Source organism: Lissotriton vulgaris, chromosome 7, assembly GCF_964263255.1.
Source record: "Lissotriton vulgaris chromosome 7, aLisVul1.2, whole genome shotgun sequence".
NCBI classification, from domain to species: Eukaryota; Metazoa; Chordata; class Amphibia; order Caudata; family Salamandridae; genus Lissotriton; species Lissotriton vulgaris.
In genome coordinates, this window is record NC_141695.1 from 448,439,877 (window position 1) to 448,465,551 (window position 25,675).

General features: G+C 43.7%; 1 protein-coding gene across 4 annotated transcripts in view; it reads left to right on the forward strand.

Moving 5' to 3' along the window:
- The window catches only part of SSC5D (scavenger receptor cysteine rich family member with 5 domains), a 315,500-nt gene that overhangs the window by 112,564 nt on the left and 177,261 nt on the right, over positions 1-25,675 (forward strand). For all 4 annotated transcript variants that reach the window (XM_086930468.1, XM_086930471.1, XM_086930469.1 and 1 more), the window contains 2 exons: positions 1,407-1,508; positions 3,348-3,449. In XM_086930468.1, coding sequence (XP_086786594.1) covers positions 1,407-1,508; positions 3,348-3,449 — 204 coding nt within the window. The remainder of the gene's footprint in view (positions 1-1,406; positions 1,509-3,347; positions 3,450-25,675) is intronic.

The window sequence follows — 25,675 nt, forward strand, 5'->3', positions numbered from 1 at the left end:
CAAAGGTTACAAAGACAATATATTAAGGCTCAGATTTCACTTGTACAGTAAAATTCAGCATCACTACAGCCACTCACCAATACAGCCACTCACATACCAACTCACTTAACCAAACACCCACTCAAACAGTCACTCACTCACACCTAAAGCCACTTACACACCCAGTCACTCAGTCATGCTGCCATTCAGAACCCCAGTCACTCACCAATACAGTCACTACACACCCACTTACCCACCCATTGAGACATTTAAACTGCCACTCACTCAACCACCCGCAAGGAAGAGCATTTTTAGCTGCTCACTGCGAGAGGGAAAAATGCTGGCTCCTGCTGGTTGCGTGGAGCCGGCTGGGGCCAAGGGGGCATTGGGACTATCCCCAACATGGATTTGGTGGGTGCCAGGGTAGGCAGCAGGGCACCCATCCTTTTTCGGCCGGGCCCCGAGGGATGGGGTCTATAACGTCCCTGTAACCTTTGTTTTCTTTTGCGAATTTCTAAGATTTATTTTAAATTCGATTTCCTAACTATAACGTCCCTATAAACTTTGTTTTTTTCAGTAAACATATATATATATATATATATATATATATATATATATATATATATATATATATATATATATATATATATATATATATATATATATGTGTGTGTGTATATATATACACATATATATATATATATATATATATATATATATATATATATGTATATATATATATATATATAATATATATATATATATATATATATTTTTTTTTTTTCTTTTTTTTTTTTTTGACCTGAAATCTTTTTCTGGCCAAATTGTTACTGACACCGTTTCCCTGCAAGAAATTCCATTATTATACTTTATGGATGCAAATGCAGGTTTGGGGTCATGAAATTGTAAATAGGGGTGGGTGTAATTTAACTCCATGGAATTCTGAAGATTTACATACAATAGAATACAATGGGCGGAAATAGTCATGTCGTGCTGCTCACATTGTGATTTAGTGATGGTAGCACGTTGCACACTAAAAAATCAGTTTGGAAGGCACCACGTGGTGTGTGCCAGAGGGTGCAGCTACTAGAGTTGATTTTTCTGGTGCAAAAATGTATTTTTAACCTTCATTGCTAAAAATCATTTTCTGAAAACATTTCACCTGATTAATCTGAAGGAAGGTGAGCTCTTGACTGTGCTCTATATATTTAAATTAATTTATTCAATTGACAAAAGTTTACAGGACCACTTTAGTGGGTAAGTTAATGATGTGGTTTGGATGCATCTTCAACAGAGTTGCTTCAGAGCTATGCGCCGCAGTAGGGTGTCATTGGAATACAAGAAAGTTTTGAGCAGCCACATGATCAAGAAAATAGTCATATGTTCATTCAAAAATATACTCATTGTGTGCTTTTTTTCTCTTCTAGGTGCAACAACCTACATAAAAGAAGCAACCCAATCTGTGATTCTGCAGGACAAAAAAAAGGCTAGTGAAACAGAGCAGACACAGATCACGATCTCACCTAAAGGTAAGTAAACCTAGATGAGGGATCTTACATTAAACTTTTCAGGAATGTCTGAACTAAAAGAAATTCTCAGAATAGAGCACTTTAACGTAGATCATATAGGTCTATATGTGTTGTAAGTTTCACACGTGTTTATAGTCAGTGTTTTCACAAACATCAGGTTCTATAATGTTCTCACTAAATGTATTCACAGTTAGCACTGAATTTGAAGGAAAATTCAGGTGCTAGTGGACCTGGCAGTCATTAAGGGCCTCATTACGAAGGGGGTCTGACCGCCATTACCTCGGACAGGTTTCCGACCGACTATAAATCGGTGGTTTTACCTGCCTGATTACAGTGCTACTGCCATGCACTTGTACCTGACTGTCAAACTACTCTTAGTTGTAGAGGCGGTGGCTATGGGACAGCCACCAACAATTAGGGGCTGACCTATTTGCCCATTTACAGGTTGGGGATGTCCTTTTTCGTTTGGTAGGGGAATCCGCAGGTGTGTTATTGGAAAACCCATTTGCTGGGGCACTCGCTGGTTTACATGTGGCATCTGAAGGGGCGCAATATTTAAGGAATCGTTCCAAAGCACTGTCCAGCAGGCTTTTTACCAGTCCAGATGGACCACGTGCATCCCAGCGGCCTCAGACATAACAAATGAAAACAAGGCCCCATGTGCTGGGAAACAATTCCAGGCGCATCCGTGTGGGTGAATTTATAGTTTCCAAAAACACATTCTCGCTTTGGGGGTCTATTTTTGGAAAATAAGTACTGTAACTTCCACCATGGCATTGCGTGTCGGTCATTATTCTAATTTCCCAGTGAAGCGGCCCCCGCTATGGAGACGGGAAGAAAAAAAACTCAACCCAGCAGAAAAGAGAAGACCCCAAATTTGGAGGACAACAATGTAAATAATGGCATCTTAAGCATAAGTGACTGGGCCCAAACTTTTGTTCAGTAGCCCAGGGCTCGAAGTAGTTTGGCCTTATAGTCACACATTCGTCAAAGGTCCGGACCGTATTCTTTCCTAGGCGCTTCTCCTGTCCCCTGCTTCTTATTATCCTATCACCCCAATGGGGTCTGCCATGGGGAACACAACATGAAGCAGATAAATGACTGGGGATGTCCCCCAGGAAGTGGTGTAAAAATAAGTGTGACATGTAATTAAGAATGTGTGATTGTGAGTAATGTGGCACTGATTTGGGAATAGGATCCTAACCAAACAAGAATAATAATATCCCAAATAGGGCCGCAAATGGATTTTCTCGCAGCTGGGTCTGAAGAAAGCCAGCCTACCTTTTTTGGGCGTTTTAGAACACGGAAACGTAGACCTGAGATGCTGGAGCACACAATGAGCCCCATGAAAATCACCTATGTATTTCAATCTGCCTGGGGTGCTATTTAAAATCCTTTATTAAACCCGACTTTTTAGGTTCGACTACCCCAAGGCAATTTTAGATATAAGAGCCCTGAATAAAAACACCACAAACAGCTCCCTTGAATACTTTCAAGATCGAGCCCACCACATACCCAAGTGTATGTGGGTGAACCCTCAATGGTGTAGAGTGCCACTATTAGAACCAACAGTGGCGTAGAGTCCTTTTAATAAATTGTTTGTGGGAAACCATGACTTTCACGTGGGTGGATACAAATGTGTACATACCGCTCATAAGAGTGCATTGACTCCCCTGTGATTCACTTATCTGTGATTAATTTGAAGCAGGGTGAATCCGCTTTAAATGCTTCTGCCTTACCCCTCATTTTGATGGGACATTTCGTGGTTATCAGGAAAGACACATGTCCATTCAAGTGATCAACTGTTTACTAATGATCTTGTGTTTTTTTCAATTGAAGGCCCAACAAGTCATCTGGAAGCACCCAACATGGCAGAGGCCTCACAGGACAAGGTAGAGTCTCAGGAAAAGGTGCAGTTTCAAATCGAAATCCCAAACCAGGGTAAGTGAAACAGGACCAGGGACCCTAATAATGTAGTCTTCTCCACCTTATCGGGACTGAAAGTTTCAAAAGAAATTTTATTGGAAATTCAATAAAATGTATCATCATATAACAAGTGACATATCATCAAAAGAAAATATTATTTTACATATTAACAATGGCATCAAGGCATGTGAATACATAATATGAAAAGATCTATGATGTAGACAACGAGAATAATAATTAAAAATAAATAAACCTGTATAATAAAACAAAGTTATACTAAAAAAAATAAGGTTACGTTTGAACATATCAAGGTGGTAAAGCAACTTCTTGGATGGAAGGTATTGGAGGAAAGAAGCTTTTGGCACACTTGTCTAAAAACGTTGTAACAAGGGACCATACAAATAATCGTTTTCAGCCGCGGCCGGTAGAAGGCGTACCTGCAGGGCGGTGACATGTGGAGGGGGAGGGGTAGGGTGGGGGTAGTAATGTATGGATTATGGACTTTAACAGGTAGGTAAACATATAAATAAATACATTTCGTTGTGTGCACTGCAAAACCAAATGCGATGCAGTGCGCGCAACGAAATTCGTTTTATTTATTTACTAGCAGCCCGCCCCAGCGTTGCCTGGGGCACAAGGTGGCTGGGGGCTGCATTTTTAGCCCGGGGCCAGAAGGTGGCTGGGGCAGCATGTTGTCGAGCGGTGCACCCGCCTATTCCCTCCCCCCCCCCCACCTCCAGCCTCCCGCCAACCCGCCTCCAGCCTCCCGCCACCCCGCCTCCAGCCTCCCGAGTACCGCCCCGACTCCCTCCCGCCCCGACTATTTACTTTTCTTACCTGACCCGCCGCTCCTCCTCTTCATGTCACCACCACTGCACCGCCGCCTCTTCATGTCATCGCCGCCGCTACTCACTGTACCACTGCACCACCGCCCGCCGCTCCTCCATGACGCCGCCGCTCCTGACGCCGTCGCTCCTCCTTCATCATGACGCACGTCGCGTCGCGGCCAGCGCTAGGTCCCGGCCGGCGCTACTTTCAGGGGACTACTTTGTTTTGTAAATTAATTTTTTTATTTTGCTTTTTTTTTAATTTATATAACCTATGTCCATCTACACACCCTGACATTTTCAAAGATATATCGGGTGTGTAGATTGGCGCTGTGGTTCCCGAGATTACCTTGCCTAAAGGTGCAAGTTCTTTCTTTATAATTTTAGTATAGATATGTTTACTTACCCGTTAAAGTTTGTAATCCATACATTACTACCCCCCACCCTGCACCCTGCAGGTACACCTACAACCGGCCGCGGCTGATCGTTTTGGCTTCAGGGTCATGGGAAAAACAAAAGTTGTGTCAAGTCTGTGATTATGACAGTACCACCAAGCTAAGTAAAAAAGTTTGGAAAAATCATTCCAATTTTTTGTTTTCTGCTGAAAAGCAGTGGCAATCAGTAGATCAATGATTTGTGTTTGTGACTTTAGTTTGTTCCAACAATTAGCCAGGCTGCCTAGGATAATATTGGCGAATTTCAGGGGGCCGATAGTTTTAAAGATAGAATTGATTTGGAACCAGACTTCTTTCCAAAACTGCAGAACTTGTGGGCATGAAAAAAGTAGATGTTGAAGATCAGCTTGTGGGAAAGAACAAGAGCAACAAGTGTCAGGATTATTAGAATGCATTTTGTGTAAGGAAACAGGAGTTAATAATAATCTATTGTGAATAATAAAAAATAGAGTTTGTGTAGTGCTGGCTGCCCTGGAGGACTTCTTAATTTTCGTCCAAATCTTATTCCAAATGGTTATGGGCAATTATATGCCTAAATCAAATTCTCAGGAAAGTTCAGCCTTAGTTTTGGATCTCTGTAAGAACGGGGGTAATAAACAGGAGTATAGGGAAGAGGCCTTCAGTGATCTGGAAATGATATTTAGCCAGGCGTGGTCTAATGGTACAGGAGCAAGAGGCAAGGTGTGAAAGTGTGTATAAGACTCTAGTATGGCAGAGCATAAGGCTAAAAATGTATGTAAGAATGATAATGGTAGGTGATATAGGGAACGTGTTTTGGAAAAAGTAAGAAAATAATTATTCTCAAATAACTGATGTATCCATAGAATGCCCTTATCTCTCCAGGTTTTCCAATTAACTGATTTTCCTTTTATGCAGAAGAGTTTATTATGCCATATGGAAGAGTTCAGAAATGAATGTAGATTATGTGGTTCAATATGAAGAAGTTTATTCAAGCTATTACATGAATGTTTAATAACAGGTGTGTGTAAGTTTTGCGGTTTCCGTGTCAAAGTTAGATATTCTTGAAAAGAAAATGGGGAAAAGAAGGAACTCTCTAAATGTACCCAACGGGGGAAATCAGGCGATGAAGTTGACAACCATCTGGATAGATGTTTCAGTAAGAATGCCTTGTGGTATTTAGAAAAATCAGGAAATCAAACACCCCCTTCAGATTTCGGACGCAACAACTTTAATAAGGACATTCTAGGTTTTTTATTCAACCATAGAAAAGAGATAAGAGTGGAATTTATTTTATGAAACCATTTTGTGGGAATAGTCATTGGTATATTAGAAAGAAGATAAAGAATAATAGGTGTAAACATCATTTTAATGGTGTCAAGACGACCCCGCCATGAGAGATACAGAGGGTGCCACTTGGTCGTAAGGAAAGTAATTTTCTCAATACATTTATTAAAATTAGGCAGAATGTATGATTTAAGGAAAGAAGTAAACCAATTACCATGATATTTTATATGAAGGGGCCGCCAAGTAAAATTAGATAAGGAAAAATATTCCTTAAAAGTATATTTGGAAAGGGGCAGAATTTCACATTTGTCAATATTTAACTTGTAACCTGAGACTAAGGAGTATGATTTAACTTCATTCAAAATGGTCGGCATGGAAGTATGGGGTTGGGAGAGAAATAAAAGAACATCGTCTACATAGGCAGCTAATTTGATCGGTAAATATTTTGAGGAGTAGCCCTTGATAGATTGATTCTGTCGAATTTTATACAAAAAGGTTCAAAGGCTAAATTAAAAAGGAAAGGAGACAAAGGACAGCCTTGTCTCACACCTTTACATAAAGTAAAATCAGAAGATGTCAGACAATTAGCAAAGATGGTGGCCTTAGTGTTGGAATATAATAAAGAGATCAAAGAGATGATTTTTGGGCTAAAACCGAACCATTTTAAAGTCTGAAATATGAAGGCCCAGTAAACTCTATCAAAGGCCTCCTCGGCATCTAGAGTTATGGCAACAAGGGATTCTGTAAGATTTGACGATTTAGAAATGCTATAAAAAAGAAACATGTGTTATCATTGATAGATCGAACTTTGACAAAATCCAATTGTTCTTTACCTAAGAGTTGGGGCAAAAAGGATTCTAATCAGAGAGCTAATGATTTCAAAACGATTTTGTAATCTATGTTGACTAGGGAGATTGGTCTATAATTTTTTCCAATAGTGTAGGTCCTTCCCCTCTTTGGGGATAAGGCAAATTAAGGCATCTAAGAAAGTTTCAGAGGAATTACCAGCAGAAAGAAAAGAGGAAATTAACGAGTGATGCTTAGGGATGATTATTTGGGCAAAGTGTAAGAAGAATTCATCAGTGAAGCCATCTGTGCCGGGGGCCTTCTCTTTTTTAAGGTATTTGAGAGCAGTAAGTAGATCAGTCGAAGTCAGGTTTGCTTCTAGGATATCGAAATGTGGTAGAGGATTCGGATTGTTGTGAACTGATGAAAGATGTAGAGAAATATCATCTTCAGAGGGGTACATTTCACGACTATAAAGTTGCTCATTAAATTGAACACATTCTTGCAAAATGTCAGCATCTTTGTGCTTGGAAATGTTGTTGTTCGACATTATGGATTCAATATTTAATTTGTTTTGTTCAGTCTTTAGATATTTTGCTAATAGTTTACCGGATTTATTTTGTTCTCCATAAAATTTAGCACTGCTTTTTAAAAGAAACAAAGAGGCAGCATCGCTCGTGTCTTTATTATTTTGGATTTTCAGTTCAGTTTAAGCTTTATTTCGATATAAAAACATATCATAAAAGCTGCACATCACATCAATAAAAAACAAAATTGACACAGGCAGTACGATGAACAACATAATTAACAGTATACAGTATAAAAACAGTCAAAATAGTTTTTAAGAGGGAAAAAAGAGGGGAAAAAAGCATACTACTGTATCAACAATTTTTTTGCCGTTCTTAAGCGCCAGGCCCAGCCTAAGAATTTTGCCATGCAGCAGGCGAAAAAGGGTCTCGCATCGGTGCACAATATGCGCAGGGCTTCCAGATGAGATCTTGTTCCCAGACTCCTACATAAGGGTCTCAGCCACATCTTTCTAGGTGCTACATAGGTATTGCATTCGAACAACAGGTGTGCAACAGACTCAACCCTCATTTCGCAAAAGGGACAAAATGGCACAGTTTGTAAGGGCGGCTTCCAGGTTGAGGTAAATTGACCAAGAGGGAGTACACCTAACCTGAATTTGATGTACAGTGCTCTGTCACCTGAGTTGTGGATAGAATCCAAATAGGGTTCCCTAAAAGGGAGTTCTTTAATTAACAGCAACTGGGCGACAGATTTACAGTGATTAGAATTGCACATTCTTTCATTGTCCACCCAAGACCAGTATGCCTTTTTTAGTAATTGTTTTGAGGGAGCTGATTTATTATCCCAAGCATCTCCTAACCCCAGTTTGTAGAGAAGGCACTTAACATCCCTAAGCCAGGTAATCTTGTAGCATCCTGGAAGGGACAGAAGATCTTCCAGAGCATCTGCGTAGCTGTGGAGTTCAGGGACATTCCATATTCTAGACCATAGTAAAAGAGGGCGTAATTTTGCTTGGTCACATATTGGGCGGGAGCCCGCATCTAGCAAAATGGGGATTGTAGGAGTACTGTGGGGCAGCCTCATGAGATCTTTATGAAAATTATTATCAAGAGAGGCCAAGGTATCAATTTTCTGTGAGCCCCACAGTTCCGCGCCGTATAGTGCTGCGCTTACAACCCTTGCCCTATAGATATCTAGGACTGCCCCAATGGGTTTCAATGGCGAGGCACGCTGCTGTTTAAGCAGGGCACCAGCTACCCTCTTGTGAGCAAGAAACACCTTCTGATGGTGTGCCCTCCAACTCATAGAGTCGGATAATCGTATGCCCAGATAGTCGAATTCCTTGACTCTCTCTAGATGGACGGAGTCTAGAACGGGGGGAACAACTGCTTTTTTGGGAGGGTTGAGGACAAGGAACTTGGTCTTGCCTATATTTATGGCCAGGCCTTTATCATCACAGAAGGACTTAAAGCTGGATAGCAATTTTTGGATGCCCACTGGAGACTTAGAAATTAGAAGGGTGTCATCCGCGAACAGGAGCGTCGGAATTTTCTTCCCCGCCAGGGTCGGTGCATCAGATGGATCTTGTGAGAGATGCTCCACCACTCCGTTAACATAAAGAGAAAACAGAGTGGGGGCAAGCACACAACCCTGGCGGACGCCCCTGTTCACCGGAATGCGAGGTGTTTTTTCGCCCTGAGAACCCCATCTAATTTGGGCAAAATTGCTATCGTGGAATTTTATGAGTAAGGCTAACAGGTAGGATGGTAAGCCTAACTCATTAAGGACATTCCACAATAAAGCTCGTGGGACCAGATCGAACGCTGTGCGTAGGTCTATAAAAACCAAGTACAAACTGCCCCCTCCCAGCACCACAACTTTCCAATAGAGCATGAGGAGGCGAAATGTCTGCTCAATGGTGCCAGTCCCCGTTCTAAAGCCTGCTTGAAGATTGGACAGTATCTGATTTTCCTCTGCCCACTGCAATATCCTGGTCAAAACAACTTTGCCCGCCACCTTTTGGGTTGAGTCCAGCAAGCTGATGGGGCGATAGTTTGCCGGATCGTCTCTGGAGCCTTTCTTAAAAATAGGAACCACTTCCGCACCCCTCCAAGAATCAGGGAAAGAGCCTCCCAGCAGGGCCTCATTTAGGAGGGAAGTGATCAATCTGCTCCACCACGCCGGATAGGTTTTTAGCAAATCGCCCCGGATCCCGTCTGGGCCAGCAGCCTTGTTGGAAACAATGCCCTTAATTGCATTTTCTACCTCCTGCCTAGAAAATGGACCATCACTGCTTGTGAGATCAGCTGTAGGGCAAGGTAAAGGAGCCAAGATATAGTGGCAAGCCCCCAGTGGGATGGAGTACAACTTGGAAAAATGATCCAACCATACAGCACCGGGGATGTTGCAGGTTAGTTGCTGATCAATAGGCTTTTCCCTGGCTCTTAACAGATCCCAAAACTCCTTGGCATTTTTCCTTTTGCTTGCTTCTGCTAAGTCCCGCCAGAAATTTAGATCATATGCCTCTTTTGCTTCTATCACAACTTTTTTATAAATCTTCCTTGCAGCTCTTATATTGTCTGGCTCTTTATTTTTTACTGCAGAGATAAGAGCCCCCTTCGCTGCCCGGCATTTCGAGGAGTACCACTTGGTTCTGGTCATGGAAGCACCTTTTGGACCCACCTTAGTGCTTGATTGGGAGATAATAAACAAATCACTCAAGGCCTCTATGGTCTCTGTAAACAGTGGTAAGGTCTTTTTACCAGTGGGGCTTAGTGTATCAAGCTTGGAATCAGCCTCTAGCAGAATAGACACAGCTTGTGCTAACCTCTCTTCGTCCGCCGAGACTCTTGCCCACTTCAAGCGCCTACCACAGTTAGAGGGAGCGATTTCACGTGAGGTTTTCCACTTATGGTCTGAGATAGCATGGGTCCCATCTTGCCATGGAAAGGTGATCGAAAGAGAGAGTGGGTTATGGTCACTGTCACAAGATACAATGACCTCCATGTCTTGGTGGAAAGGCCAAAGATTAAAATTAAGCATGACAAAGTCAATTCTGGAAGTTCGCCCCGTCCTGTTGTATGTATGGGCTCCCATAGGGTCCGATTTGCAGCGGCCGTTGGCTGGTCTCAAATTGTGTTCCAGACAAAGGGCATTAATATCTATTGCGCTTTGTGTCCATTTAGGGATCGGGTCAATGGTTAAAATAGGGATACCTCTCCTTGAGTCCTCTTCAAAGGTATCCAGAATGTCTTCCCTGGACAATGGCTCAAAGCAACAGTTAAAATCACCCGCAAGAAGGACATAAGAATCGATGTTACAGGAGGCTAGTTCACTGCTTAGACCTGTTGATGTTAAACGTGAAGCCCCACCATTAGAACCCCTCAGGTAAATGTTGAAGACTTCTAGGGTCCTCCCTCCTTGCGTTGCAGTGATATCCATTGTAGGTCAGGTGATTTAGTGGACCTTTGGGTAACACCTAACCTTAAAGCGATGCTAATCCAAATCAGAAGACCGCCAGTAGGGCGACCTTTAGAGCCAACTTGTTGTACGGCTGGGACAAAGTGGGTCGTAAACCCCACTCTGTGCCTTGGTTCTTGGCACCAGGTTTCCTGTAAAAGGCAGATACTGTAGGGTTCTAGAAAGGCAATCCATTCAGGATTCTCAAGATTACGGGCAAGCCCAGCCACATTCCAACTCAGGATCTTCATTAACGGCGCACCGGAGGTGGGCTGTGAGAAGGGATAAGTAGGTGGGGAGAATTTAGGTGCAGCCCCTCTAAAAACATTTACACAGGGGTCAGAATGCTGTGGTGTAGGAGCCTTGGTTGTATCAATCCGGTTCACCTCTGCTGCGCCCCATCGGGTTAATGATCGGGGAGTCGTACTAGGTGAAACTGAACAGCCTTCCAAAACAGGTAGGTCAGAAATAACAGGAGGCATCAACCCTTCCTCGGTGTCTAAGCTATTTGCAAATCCTACTGGGACCGATGGGGGATCTGGGGGTACGTGCTCAGCTGGCCTTGGCGTGTACAGAGAAGAAGATTTTTCTAGGTTATGTTGAGTATGCTGGCTAGAAAGTCAATCCACCTCCTCCAGGCCACCATATCTATTTGAGGTTGGAAAGCCGTTCCAAAGTGGTTGGATTTGGTTATAGGTTTTAGGGTGGCTCTTCCATGGTTGGTGCTGAACTAAGGACCAATCATCCGCCGGGGTATGTTGGAAACGCGGTGGATAGAAAAAAGACAGAGGTCTGGGTATGACCGGGGACCCTTCAGAACCAGGACAGGAGCAGATGAATTGTGCCGTATGTGGGTCCTCAAAGGTCACCACTATACAGTCCCCTGGACTGGATTTCTTTGTTGGGCCCACCCAGCGAGTTCTTCGAACCATCAGGACTCTGCTTCTCCGGCCATTAGGGATAGGTCTATTTATATTTAACCAATACATTATTTTATTTTTCAGCGACCAGTGGTTCTCATGCTGGTCTACACCAATCTGAGGAACACCCGTTAGTACCACCACATAGTCATTGGCCACAGGGGGAAGGTCAATGTACCCCCCTCTAAAGTTGTCCTTTCTAGGAGGATCCTGTACGGTACTCAGGGTAGGTTTGGGCTGGGCGCCAGGTTTAGGCTTTCCTGATTGGGGATTTGGGGCTCGTTGGGGAGCCTTAGGTTTAGTGGCAAGGGGAATTTGGTCCACCGCCACAGACCTTGGCTTAGGAATCAGCCGTGAAGTGGCTGGGGCTGAGGGCGGGACATCCTGCACTTGAGTGGTAGGAATTGGTGGTGTTACATCTGGTACAGGGTGGCCCTGGTTTTCAAGAGTTCTCAAACCAAGAGTGGCCAAGGCAATAATGCTTTTTTCCATCTCGAGCAGGTTATTCTCTATTCTCGAGAGTCTAAGGTCGAGAGGGGAAAGAAGTTTCTTTAGGGTTGCCCAGACCAAATCTATGAATTCCCTTTCATTATTACCCAACCCTTCAGTCTGCAAGCCCTTGATCTTTTGGTCGGTGCTAGGTGGGGTGGCGTCGGATTCCACAGTACCTCCCTCACTAGGGGGTTGAGACCCTGTACTTTTTTCTTGATTTACATTAGGTAACAGTACTCTTGTGGAGGGTAGGTGTTGCGGAAGCGCAATTTTCGCTTTTTTGCGAGCATAAGCAGTACCTGTTCGACGCTTCCTTTTGGGTGGTTTACCAGTGGTGAAGTTTAAGGATAACTGGGGGTTAGGGGTCGGATTCTGGGCGCAAAATGCAGCTGGGAAGTTGGCTTCATCTGCGTTGAAATACCGCTCTAGCAATGGAGAGGGGATGGAGTTGATAGAAGTCCGATGGACATCAGCCTGTGTAACTACACATTGGGGGATGGCAGGGCGTTCCGGTGTAACCGAAGTGGCTATATGGCCTAGGGAGGATTTTTTTGAAAGCGCTATCACTTGTGACAGTCTTCTGGCAGCACCCAGTTCTAAGGACACCCGGGTTTGTAATTTAGATATTTCATTGTCAATGGCTATATTAGTGCGGGTGATAAAATCGTCCATAGGGCCGCTAGTTTGCGGGGCTGCCTTGGAGGCCTTACTCCGAGTGGCCCTGGTACTCATATCTTATGGAACAAGGATGTTCACCTGTGAGGGAAGGGCGATAGAGGGTGGGCCAGTCCAGTCCTCTCCGTCCTTGAACGGCCTCAAACGGCCCGTTCTTAGCCCGGTCTTCGCCCCGTGCTGCGTCCCGCGCTGCGGGAGTGTTGTGCCGTGATATAGTGGGCGTGATAGGCGGGGGGCGGGCCGGCGGGGAGAGCGGACCGGATGGTATGTCCGTGGTCTCGCAGGGACTCCTGGATGTTGGAGTCCCTGCACACTCGCAGCCCACGCCTTGCCTCACGCCCTTACCTCCGCCTAATGTGACCAGGTGGAGTTGGTTGGCTGGAAACGCACTCCTGTGCGAAGCGGCTCCCGCGGAGCGGGAGCGGTGAGCCGTGTGGGTGGATCTGCCCTTGGATTCCTCGGCGTAGAAGTTGTGCCTCTAACTGCGAGATTGTAAGTCCCAACAGGTAGCGAGGGAAAGCGCCTTTTGCAGCCTCAGGCGGGCGGGGGGCGGGCCGGCGGGGAGAGCGGACCGGATGGTATGTCCGTGGTCTCGCAGGGACTCCTGGATGTTGGAGTCCCTGCACACTCGCAGCCCACGCCTTGCCTCATGCCCTTACCTCCGCCTAATGTGACCAGGTGGAGTTGGTTGGCTGGAAACGCACTCCTGTGCGAAGCGGCTCCCGCGGAGCGGGAGCGGCGAGCCGTGTGGGTGGATCTGCCCTTGGATTCCTCGGCGTAGAAGTTGTGCCTCTAACTGCGAGATTGTAAGTCCCAACAGGTGGCGAGGGAAAGCGCCTTTTGCAGCCTCAGGCGGGCGGGGGGCGGGCCGGCGGGGAGAGCGGACCGGATGGTATGTCCGTGGTCTCGCAGGGACTCCTGGATGTTGGAGTCCCTGCACACTCGCAGCCCACGCCTTGCCTCACACCCTTACCTCCGCCTAATGTGACCAGGTGGAGTTGGTTGGCTGGAAACGCACTCCTGTGCGAAGCGGCTCCCGCGGAGCGGGAGCGGCGAGCCGTGTGGGTGGATCTGCCCTTGGATTCCTCGGCGTAGAAGTTGTGCCTCTAACTGCGAGATTGTAAGTCCCAACAGGTGGCGAGGGAAAGCACCTTTTGCAGCCTCAGGCGGGTGGGGGGCGGGCCGGCGGGGAGAGCGGACCGGATGGTATGTCCGTGGTCTCGCAGGGACTCCTGGATGTTGGAGTCCCTGCACACTCGCAGCCCACGCCTTGCCTCACGCCCTTACCTCCGCCTAATGTGACCAGGTGGAGTTGGTTGGCTGGAAACGCACTCCTGTGCGAAGCGGCTCCCGCGGCGCGGGAGCGGCGAGCCGTGTGGGTGGATCTGCCCTTGGATTCCTCGGCGTAGAAGTTGTGCCTCTAACTGCGAGATTGTAAGTCCCAACAGGTGGCGAGGGAAAGCACCTTTTGCAGCCTCAGGCGGGTGGGGGGCGGGCCGGCGGGGAGAGCGGACCGGATGGTATGTCCGTGGTCTCGCAGGGACTCCTGGATGTTGGAGTCCCTGCACACTCGCAGCCCACGCCTTGCCTCACGCCCTTACCTCCGCCTAATGTGACCAGGTGGAGTTGGTTGGCTGGAAACGCACTCCTGTGCGAAGCGGCTCCCGCGGAGCGGGAGCGGCGAGCCGTGTGGGTGGATCTGCCCTTGGATTCCTCGGCGTAGAAGTTGTGCCTCTAACTGCGAGATTTTAGCTTTAATGAGGTCTGTTAAGCATTGCTTTGATTTGGAAGTGTAATAAGTATGTTCTAATTTCCTTATCTTCGAAAAAAGTTCCTTATTTAAAGCTCTGGCAGATTTCCGCTTATTAGAAGGATATTTAATAATAAAATCTCGTGCAGAAGTCTTAAAACCGTTCCAGGTTATGTGAAAGGGCATAGTGTCATCATTGTTAAAGAGGAAATATTCATCAAAAAAAAAAATAAAGGAAGAGTTAAAGTAAGGGTCCCAAAGCAAACTATTATTAAATCTTCATCTTCTGAGATATGATGAGTGAGGCAGTAAATTTAACAAGATGGAGACAGGAGCGTGATCAGAAATAAGGATGGGACCTATTTCCGCAGAAATTAGTAATGGAGAGATATTATGTGATGTAAAAACATAATCGATTCTTGATTGTGTCTGATAAGGTGCAGGGTCAATAGTAAATTCCTGTAGACGGGTTGCATATTCTCCAAGCGTCAATTAAATGTGAGTGTTTAATGGCTTGTGTGAAGGTTTGGAAGGGACTAAGGGTACTGTAGATTTCCTATCTGAAAAAGGATCAAAAACTTGGTTACAATCCCTAGCTAAAATAGTATTATTAGAATAATTGTGGGAAATCAATTGTTGTAGATGGGACCAAAAGGGGGCATCTTCAGAAGTTGGGGCGTAAAGATTAAACAGAGAGAGCAAAATGCCGTCAATCTCTAATTTCGTAAACAAGCATCTACCTTCATCATCCCTTTCTGGGGCAACAAGGGAAGTCCGTAATGATTTGTGAACTAAACTGATAACATCATTACGTTTACCATCTCCTGGGAAAAGGAAGAGTTCACCAACCCAATTCTTTTTGAGCTTTAAAGATTCAGACTCAGTAAAGTGGGTTTCTTGCAGCAAAATGATTTTAGCATTCAATTTAGATAAATAAGATAAAATCTGTTGTCTTTTAATAGGGGAATTCAAACCTTTAACATTCCATGTAATGATTTTAAAAGCCATATGTCAGTGGAAGAGAAATGTATAATGAGATGAAACAAACATAATGTTAATACCAGTCATGTATACATAAGATGCCAGTAATGACGTACAAAATTTGAAACTTGATAAAATGGAGAAAGAGAGAGGAAAAAAGGAGAATGAATAAATTGAAGAAATCATTTGAAGGAAATATGAAGAAAAAACATTACAGTTTAGGAAAGAACTAGTAGAATGAAGAAAAGAGAAGAGAAAAAAAGAGAAAGAAAAGGGGAAAGAGAAAGAAATAGTATGTAACACAATAGAGAAGACACAAAGAACATACTCACAAATAATCCAAGACACATATAAGGTGGGGCCACATGGAAGAGTGACGACTCCAGACGTCAAGCAGGAGCGGGAAGGAACGAGAAACGACGAGCCTTACAACATATGGGGAAATACATCTAAGGAGCAGAACCTGTAATAAGAGAAAGAAGATAATACGCAAATCGGAGCATTGAGTGCAATCAAACAGAAACAGATAGAACATCAACAATAATTATGAAGAAACTCTATACAAAATAAATATTCAATCCAAAAAGGACAACAGCAACATGAACAGACCAACTTAACAGCAACATCTATTTGTTAGTCAACGTGGAAGATGCAGATGTATCCAAAGACTCTGTGTGACTGAAGTTGAGAAAGCTTTTCAATTTGAGAGGATCTTCATATGTGGTAGTCTTGTTATTGAAGGTTACTTTAAAGAGGCATGGGTGAAAAAGACCATAGCGATCTCCAATGGATCGAAGTTAAGGTCTCATCGCTAAAAAGTCTCTTCTTCGGCCAGCAGTGAGTTTTGAATAGTCCTGAGAGAAAAACAGAGCATTCCCTGCCCAAGAAACACGGTTAGTAAGTCAGGGGCATATTATCAAGCCTGGGCGATAAAGTGGCGTTAATGGGCTTGATAATATGCTCTATGGAATTCCAATCGAAGCACATGTTAGATGTCCTCCACATTTACATGAGCTTCGATTGGAATTCCATAAAGCATATTATCAAGCCCATTATCGCCACTTTATCGGCAGTTTCCTTCTGATAAAGCGGCGATAATTTTATTGTCCAGGCTTGATAATATGCCACTCGGTGTACTCTAGGAAATACAAGATAACTCTTCTTGGGTTTTTTATACTGGCAGAAGACGATGCAGGAGCAGGACCCAAACGATGAGCTTCTTGGATGTTCAGCTGGGTGTCTGGAGACAGATTAAGTAGTTTAGGTAAAAATGACTTGAAAAAATGTATAGGATCAGAGCCCTCCGAGTTTTCTGATAATACATAAATACAGGAAGTTATTCCGTCTATTTCTATTGTCCAAATTTCCGACTTGTTTCTGGAGAGACAACACATGAGCGTGAAGAGTATCTGTCTTGCTACTGGCAAAAGATAGTGATTCAAGGGACTGTTCTACTGTAGTGACTCTGTCTTCCAAGCTTGACCATCTTTCGGTTAGAGTTTGTATTTGAGAGTTTGTCTCCTCAACAAATGGACGGAGAGCTCTAATCTCTTCGAGTAATAAGTCCAAAGAGACGAAGATGTTTGTTTGGGAGAAGGAGGATCCTTTTTGAGATGTTTACTTGGTGTTTTGTTTGTGCCAGAGGAGGTTGTAGTATTAGTATCTGTGATGCTTTTAGGTGAAGTACTCGACGAGTCATCCATGGTATCACAGTCTGAACTAGACTTAGCACAGGTTAAATAATTACCCTCCTGAGACGATGAGAGTGAAGCAGCTATGAGTATTTTGTCCATTCAGCTAAAGCAGGATAGAAAAGTAAGAACAAAGAACCTCACAGGATGTAAACATTTATATCATGGCATATGGTGAAAATAGAAGAAGAAATACATTAGCAAAAATCAAAGCAGCATATCACAAACGATTCCTTCTAACAATCTCATCTGAATGTGAAATTTCAATTTGGCCGGTACAATAGCAAAATCAGTATGGTTAGCAATGTCCCACAATTAAAATGGATGAGATATAATCAAGATGAGAGCAAAGGAGCTTGTAAGCACATGAGGAAAAACTTTGAGAGCTTTGAAATAGAGAAATGAATTATAACATTGCAGGTTATTTCCAACGGTTTAAGCTCTCAGCACACTTCAATATTTCTTTATAGAAGTATGTGCAAAAAAAAAATGCCTTCATGGAATATAAAGAACAAAATGGCATCCAGTGCAGTGCAGAAAATGCTAAATTTATTGAAAAATACGAACATAGGAGGAGAAAGAGAGCTCCAAAGCATCTTTTAATTCCTTCTGCGTCAGTTCAAGGGCATATCAATGATGATGCAAGCGGTATACACCCTTTACAACGAAACTTTTACAACGCACTACCATTACAACGCAGGCATTACAACGCAAACCATTAAAACGCATTGCGCTGGGGGGCGCTCTATGATAGGGAATAAGTTTAATTTTCTATCCAACACCTTCCCTAGTGTCCACGGGGACTGGAGTTGGAATAGAACATTTAACTTTCACTTTCCAGCACCTCTAAGCGCTATGCGTTGTAATGGATTGCGATGTAAAAGACGCGTTGTAAAGGCATGCGTGGTAAAAGCATGCGTTGTAACGTCATACATCCGATGCAAGCGCTGGAATTTTAATGAGATATGCGGAGAAAGTTATGAGGAGCGAGTGGAGCGGATAAAATGGCAGCAAGGTCCGTGTGAGAGGCGATCTGGAGGTAAAATGACAAATACCTTCTTTTCTATTCCATTGCGGGAGTTCAGAACAACGTCATTCACTTTCGCAGTGCTTCCGACAATGAAGCTGAAATTTCCTGCTTCTGTGTACCAGGTTCCCCGCCTGTGGGGACCAAAATCCCTTCTGCGTCCCCGGGAGTGTCAGACGCCGGCAGTCATCTCCCTCGGGCGCTAGCCACGCCCCCACCCATCAGGTTTTTAAACGCTGTGATGTCCTCGTTTGAAGCCTCTAGCCCCACCTTTTTACATGCTTCACTTCTGAGGTGTTCTGTGTAGTATTTAGCAACAATTCCATCACAAAGTATATTGACAGTCATGGATCACACAAAGCCATAGTAACACCTGGGCCCTGGCAGCCTCCGCGAAACACTGTGAGTGGAGCTGTTTGCACTATTCAAACAAAATGAACGACAAGGACGAATGGGGCTCAATGAGCAGTGGCATCACTATTCTGTCACCTCTGCCAGGAACTAGCTCAGGTTTGCAAGACATTTAAACAGATCGGGAACTCAGGCAGAGCCACACGTGCATTTACCCCGAAAGCTCAACCATGCATGTCTTAACGAAGCATATATATATAAACCTGGATAAGGCAGTGTGCAGTCCTGATGGTGGGATGGGCAAGCCCAATAACAGGAAGGATCAGGAGAGGACGCAGCGAGGTAATTGGGGCTGGGGCAGGGGCCGGGTTTTAGTGGGTGGGGTAGTTTTTAAGGGTTGGGTGTAGTTTTTAGGGCTCATGGAGGACTGGGTAGTTTTTAGGGCTGGGGTGATCAGGGTAGTGTTTAGGGCTTGCGGGGGTCGGGTAATATTTAGGATTAAAGGGGGTAAGCGTATTGTTTAGGGCTCTGGGGAGTTTTTAGTTCTCAGGGCAGGAGGTTGGGGTGTGATCTTTACCACACATCCCTTTACCAGTCATACTGTTAATATCAAATTGCTTGGAAAAGGCATGCATGGTAAAGGAATGCGTTAAAGACGCATTCTTTGTTGGGGCTGTGTAGTGGAGGCATGCATGGTTTAACCATGCATACCTCCAGGGCCGGCTTTAGGGCATTCCAACCAGTGTGGCTGCACTGGGCGCTGCCCTGTGGAGGGCGTGCTGACCCTAGGAGGGTGGTGTTGTGTTTAGCAATAATTTATGATTGGAGAAATGAGGGGCGCTTTTGGCCAGTGGTAGTGTGAGAATCTGAGGAGGCGGTAAGGGAGTGTGGGGGCGCCAAAAATTATTGTCGCACTGGGCGCCACCAGCACTAAAGCCGGTACAGAGTGCCTCTGTCACACAAACATGCAGAACGCATTCCAGAGAGACACAAGGTTACAAATACAAGCATGAGAAAGAGCCTCACAGCCTTCACAAATGATCACCAGTAATAATTATAGTAAAAAATGTATGCTTGCACCAATTATACACAAATCTAAATATATGATTGATTTATGTTAACGTTAACAGAAATCAATGAAATCAGTGTCTATTATCGGTAAAAAAAAAACGCTTTTCAAATTTTTTAACTAAATAGAATTACCTGATTTGGTGAAGTCATCTGAGAAGGTATTTTGATAAAGAATGTCCGGAAGAGGAACATGCCTTTCGATAACGAGAGCGAAGATATCAATACAAACAGAATAGGATAGATTAGTGATGCACGGAGCATATGCAAAACATTTATTGACAATGAGAGATGATTGTTTTGACAAGAGTAATGGTATCAAATGAGGTGTGGTGTAAGGCGTCTGGTGAACTTTTAATCAGGTGTTTTCTAAATCCTTTCTCAGAAATGCACAGAGAAAAATACCATCATTTCATTTGCTCTCAAATATCTTTCCGACACTCCCCCCATGACATTGGAGGATCAACTGGAATAGCCATTATTGGTTGAAGACGAGCGCAATGCGAATGTCAGTGTACTCATGTTGGACTTGTCTCTCAGTCCAGTCTTTATCTCTCAAACATGGGAGACTGGGCGTTTGGAGATTCCATGGGTTTAAGTTAACATTGATAGGGAGCACCCTTTCCTCTCAGATAAAGTTGTCACTTTCTCACAACTTGAGGAAGGCTTTCTCACAATCATTATCTCATGGTAGCAGATCTGACACATCTTTAGATCTGTAGAGGTTTTTTCACAAGGGAAAAGTTGGGAATCCACCATTTCGAGGAACATCCTGACTTCTCTGCATTTTTGGGAGGGTTCATTTGCAACATGGAAGATATTCTCTCTTTAGACACTTTTCTTGCTCCTTTCTCAATATTATGTCCTAGATATAGGAATTCTTTCTGACAGTACTGAAATTTGGTGTGGGTATACCTTATATTTATCCTCAGCTAAAGGATCCAACAGGGCTAAGGTATCATGCCTGCATGCCTCTTGCATCATTAACGCCACCAATATGTCATTGATATATTGGATCAAGACTGAGTTACATAGCAGCTTTAGGGTCTTCAGATTCTTATAAAAAATCTTCTTGAATATTTAGGGTCCCTGTGTACATCCCTACAGAACTTGGCGCCGTACCAGAATATTGTTTTAGAACATGAACACATAGAGAAATTGGCTGTCTTCATACAAAGGATTGGAAAAGAAAGCTTGGCACAAATCTATGACTGTGTCACCAGGGATCTGGAACTGTATTATCGCTGGATTCAGTACCACAGGACAAAATGGGACAACAATATTATTAACCTTTTGCACGTCTTGCACGACCCACAACTTTTTGTTTATTTTCTGTGTTCCAATGATTGTACAATTACAGGGAGTTCCTAAAATCTCTTTTCAAATACCTTATTCTAACATGGATTCAATTGCGGGGAAATTCAAATCACTGTCTCTGGTGAAAGGTTATATTGGGAGGTTCGAGGGAATTCAGCATTTATTTTTTTTGTGATCTTAACAGGTTCAACCCCTTTAATTAGGCTCATATTTTTGCCAGAGTAATTGCAGACTTTCTCCATTACAGAGTCCTTTAAGTTGGGTGGCAAGTCCTCTTTCCTCAAAACAGGGAATTGCCCATGAATGGGCTTTGAGTGCTCAATTGAAATCATTGAAGCATCTTCAACATGTGTTAGAAGCTTGACACCATCTGGTGTACAGTAAATCACACAGTTAAGCTTGCATAAAAGATTCTTTTCGAACAGATTAACTGAGCTATCGGTATGCATCACAAACTGATAGTCCTCATCAAGGGGACCTATTTTCACTGGGACTTTGACATTTGTTGGCAATGTCTACACCTTGGACTTTTTTTCCAGAGAGGAATATGTGAAGGATTTCCACTGTTTTAACAGTAAAATGAATAGCACCAGTGTCCACCAAAATGATAGGCGTGGCCATTCGCCTCTGCTTCTACATATGAGCCGCTCTGCACTACCTCCAAGACTGAGCCAAGCACACAGTCTTCCTCCCCTCTCAAGCATCATCATTGTGATTGGCCAGACCTTGGATTTCCAAAAGTTTTGAAAATTTCTGAACTCAGAAAGAGATTCTGGTGAGCTCGGGCACAATTGCATTCGCATTAAAGCTCAAATGTTCAGATTGTGGTACATCAAGGTGTTCAGCATGTTAGGCTTAGGAGGGCATTGAAGTCCATATTTGGATATGGATAACATTCATATTCGGCCCTTGGCCATGAAACTGCACTCAATTTGGAATTGAATGGCACTCCCGCTTCCAGTGGCCAAAATTATTACAATAATGGCATGAGTAGTTTTCTTCAACATAGCTAGAGACTGTGAGCTATAATGCCGGTGTCGGGATCTATCGTACTGTGACGATTTGGAAGTGGAGCTGAGAGGAGATGTGTTACGCAGGGTCTGTTCTGCCCAAAGGACACAGCTGGGCTAGCAGAGCACCTTCAGGCTCACTTCCAAGGGTACAAGAGTGGGGGGCAGCACTAGAATGACAAGACTTACAACAGGCTGAGTCCAGGTGCTGGGTTCAAGGAGGTTGCAGTCTTTTCTGTCCCTGAGGCTCTGATCAGAAGGCTAGCCAACTAGCACTTGGAGTCACTCTGGTGATCCTGGGTTCTAGATACTGGTCCAGTCCTTTTCACTCAGGCAGCAGGGCAACAGAGTAGCAGTCCTTCTAGCCAAGCAGCACAGCAATCTTTCTGAATTTTCCATAAGTCCAAAGGTGTACTTAAGAGTTGGGTCTGAGGGTCCATAATTTATCCCTCATGCCCACTCTGAAGTAGGAAAAGGTTCTGGAGGTTTCCATCCACAGAAGTGGAATTTCAACCATTTCAGCCATACCTGCCCTGCCCCCAGCTTCTCTAGTGTCACCAAAGACTAGAGTCAAACCCTTAGTGACTGTGATTAGGCAGATGCTTTGTGATGTGCAAGTAACAGCTCCTCCCCCTATCAAGTCAGAGATGGCCCCTTTGTCTCAGTAATGTGACCCAGGATAAAGGCTGCAGGCACCAAATGGTTAGGACATGAAATGCCAATGTTCTAAAAGCTGCATTTTCATATTTGTGACTTAAAATCTAACTTTATCAGTAAAGAGGGTTTTAGCTTACATTTTTTAGATACTACTCTCCATATTCCTACTTGCTCCCAATTGAAAGTTAGCACTTATTGAATGTAATAAGGCTCCCCAATATTATCATTTGGGAGAGGTAGGCCTTGCAGTAGTGGAAAAAAACAATATACGATTTTTACTCTATTGGGACATGTAAAACCTAAAAGTACATGTCAAACATTATAAAATTACACTGCACTCTTCCCTCTGGGCTGTCAAAGGCCTTACCTAGGGATGACGTATATGTACTAAAAAGCAAGATGTAGGCCTGGCAAAAGGTTTAGTTTGTCAGGTTGAAATGACAGTTTCAAACTGTGACACAGGCTTTAATGATAGTTCTTTGACATGTGTTAAGGGCTTCTTAAGAGGGTGGCACAATCAGTGCTACTGGCCAGCAGCATTTAGTTGACAGACATGGGTACAGGTTGTACCACTTTACTAGAGATTTACACATAAATGATATGTGCCAAATAGGTTTAAGCCAATGTTATCATGTTTTAGGGAGTGAGCACAGGCATTTTACTACTGGTTAGCAGTGGGAAAGTGCATAGAGTTCTAATGCCAACAAAAACAAGCCCACCCAAGAATTGCGGAGTAAAGTAAAATGTTTTGGGGAAGACCACCCTGAGGCTGACAGTTCTAACACACAAACTCATAAAACCCCATAAAAACCACATCGCCCGGCAACACAATCAAAGAGGCTTAATCCGTCTACAATCACACTCTTGGGATACTGCAACTGCTCAGGAATGCCAGAACATCACCAATTCTCCAAGCTAAACCAACAATCCTTGGGGATCAGATGGGTCTAGGGCAGACTCTGAAGGATTGGGTGAAGCCTCTAAATACCAATGCATCAGTAAGAACCATGCTCTGCTACCATCTGATGGTCTGAGAGATAAGGATGGTGTTTGTACCGGGCAAATTTGGTGCAAACTTGAATCTCAGTTTTTCCATGGTGTTGGTTCGTTATCTCAAACTGAGGCCAAAATTATACATTCAGCAATACATCAATGACAGTGAAGCAGAATTCGCTTCACATTAATGACATAGATGGCTAATTTTGCAAACTAGGAAGGTTTATTACCAAAGTTATCATCTCAAATTGACTCCATTAAGTATTTATCAATAGTTACCCGAATACAGCCGAATACCCGAATATGAATATAATCCAGGCAATTTCAATCTGCAAATGCAAGTACAAGTACATGCTATTAAAGACAGCATATGCAAAATAAGACAAAATTATGTTCTCTCGAAGGGATACTTCCTAATGCCAAGCTCGTGTTGTGGATAAGCCGAAGATTGATGAAGCAGCTGGTATCAACAAACATAGCATTGGAAGCAGAAGCAAATGAAAATTCCGGTCCAGAAATGGAGAAATGTACCTGCTGTAGAAACTCTACGAGCCGAAATATGAGGGGCATTGGGTGTCAAGAGAAAGGGAGAGAGCGTCCACCTGCAAAGGTGGACAGGACACGTCTTCTAACTAACTTACTAACTCAGCTTCACATAGTTAAAACATAAAACTGAAGTGAAAATGATACATTCATTGCGTAGGTTCCTACCGAGTAAGAACCAACCAAAAACAGTGTCCCTGCTGCACTTTTTGTGAGCCTCCTTCTCACTGATAATACAATGCCAGATATTTCCCTCATCAAGACCTTCATGATATCTCACAAAGGAATATTCACCTCCTCTGTCTCCCATTTCATGCAAATGCTGAGAATCCTGACCAAACCAACTATCTACCACAAGCATAATCTTCAAACAGTAAGCTAACAGGCAATAAACCATTTAATTGAAGGGTGGTGACTCTGGTACCTGATTTGAAAAGAGAAATACACATCAAGCAAAAATGCAACATTCAGTTCCCAAGATGGAATTGGGAACCCAGGCCAACTCATGTAAATGTTAAGATGTACATATTGTAACTATAGTTAATAGAAAACATATAAATCTCTTGTTTCACTAAATCGGAGTGTAAAATAATGTATGCACACATATAGGTAATGGTTATGCCTGTTACAAGTCAACATTTCATTAGGCGCAAATACATGATGGTAACAATGTGTCACCACCAGCTACTCTGTGTATTAGAAGAGTGCATCTTACTCTGGTGACCGAACCCGTACATAATAAAGACTCAATGAGACTGTATGAAGTTCTTAGTGCAGATCAGCGCCATGGTCGCAGCCCTCAACTTCTAGGAAATAGAGAGCGAAGTGCAAAATCCGGTTACCTACAGAAATGACAAACAGTGAATCATTTTCTTTTTAAAGTGGAAATTAGTACAAGTGATGAAATGAAAAGAGATGAGCAGCATAAGCCCCAGGCCATCAGGGAGAAATGACAAATTGTTGCAGGTGTCTACCCACTTTGTGCCCCCATTTGAACTGCTAGATACAGGTTTTCGACTATGACAGTGCACTGAAGCTCCAGTGCCAGTGTTCTTTCCCCTAAAAGTGACAAATCCTCATTGCAACCTAATTGGGAAGGACTTTAGCATCACTGTTAAATTATACTCCTGGTACCCTGGGCATGGGTGCTAAAGAGGGTCCCTAAGGCCTACAGCATGTATTATGCAACCCCAAGGGACCCACACACAAACTGCACGCAGAATGTCTTTGCAGGAAACATGAAATGGTGCAAACTATTCTGAAAACACAACACTGCCCACTCCCTGTGGGCAGTGCCAAAGTGCACTATGTGTGTTATATGTAAGTTTCCCCTACAGCAGGCCTGTAGAGCCCTAAAGCAGGGTGCATTATATTAAATGTGAGGGCTGTGAAACCGGCTCAATTACTAGGCATTGCAAGTGATCAGGAAGCTATTTTAAGGGTATGTACTGGGCACTGGC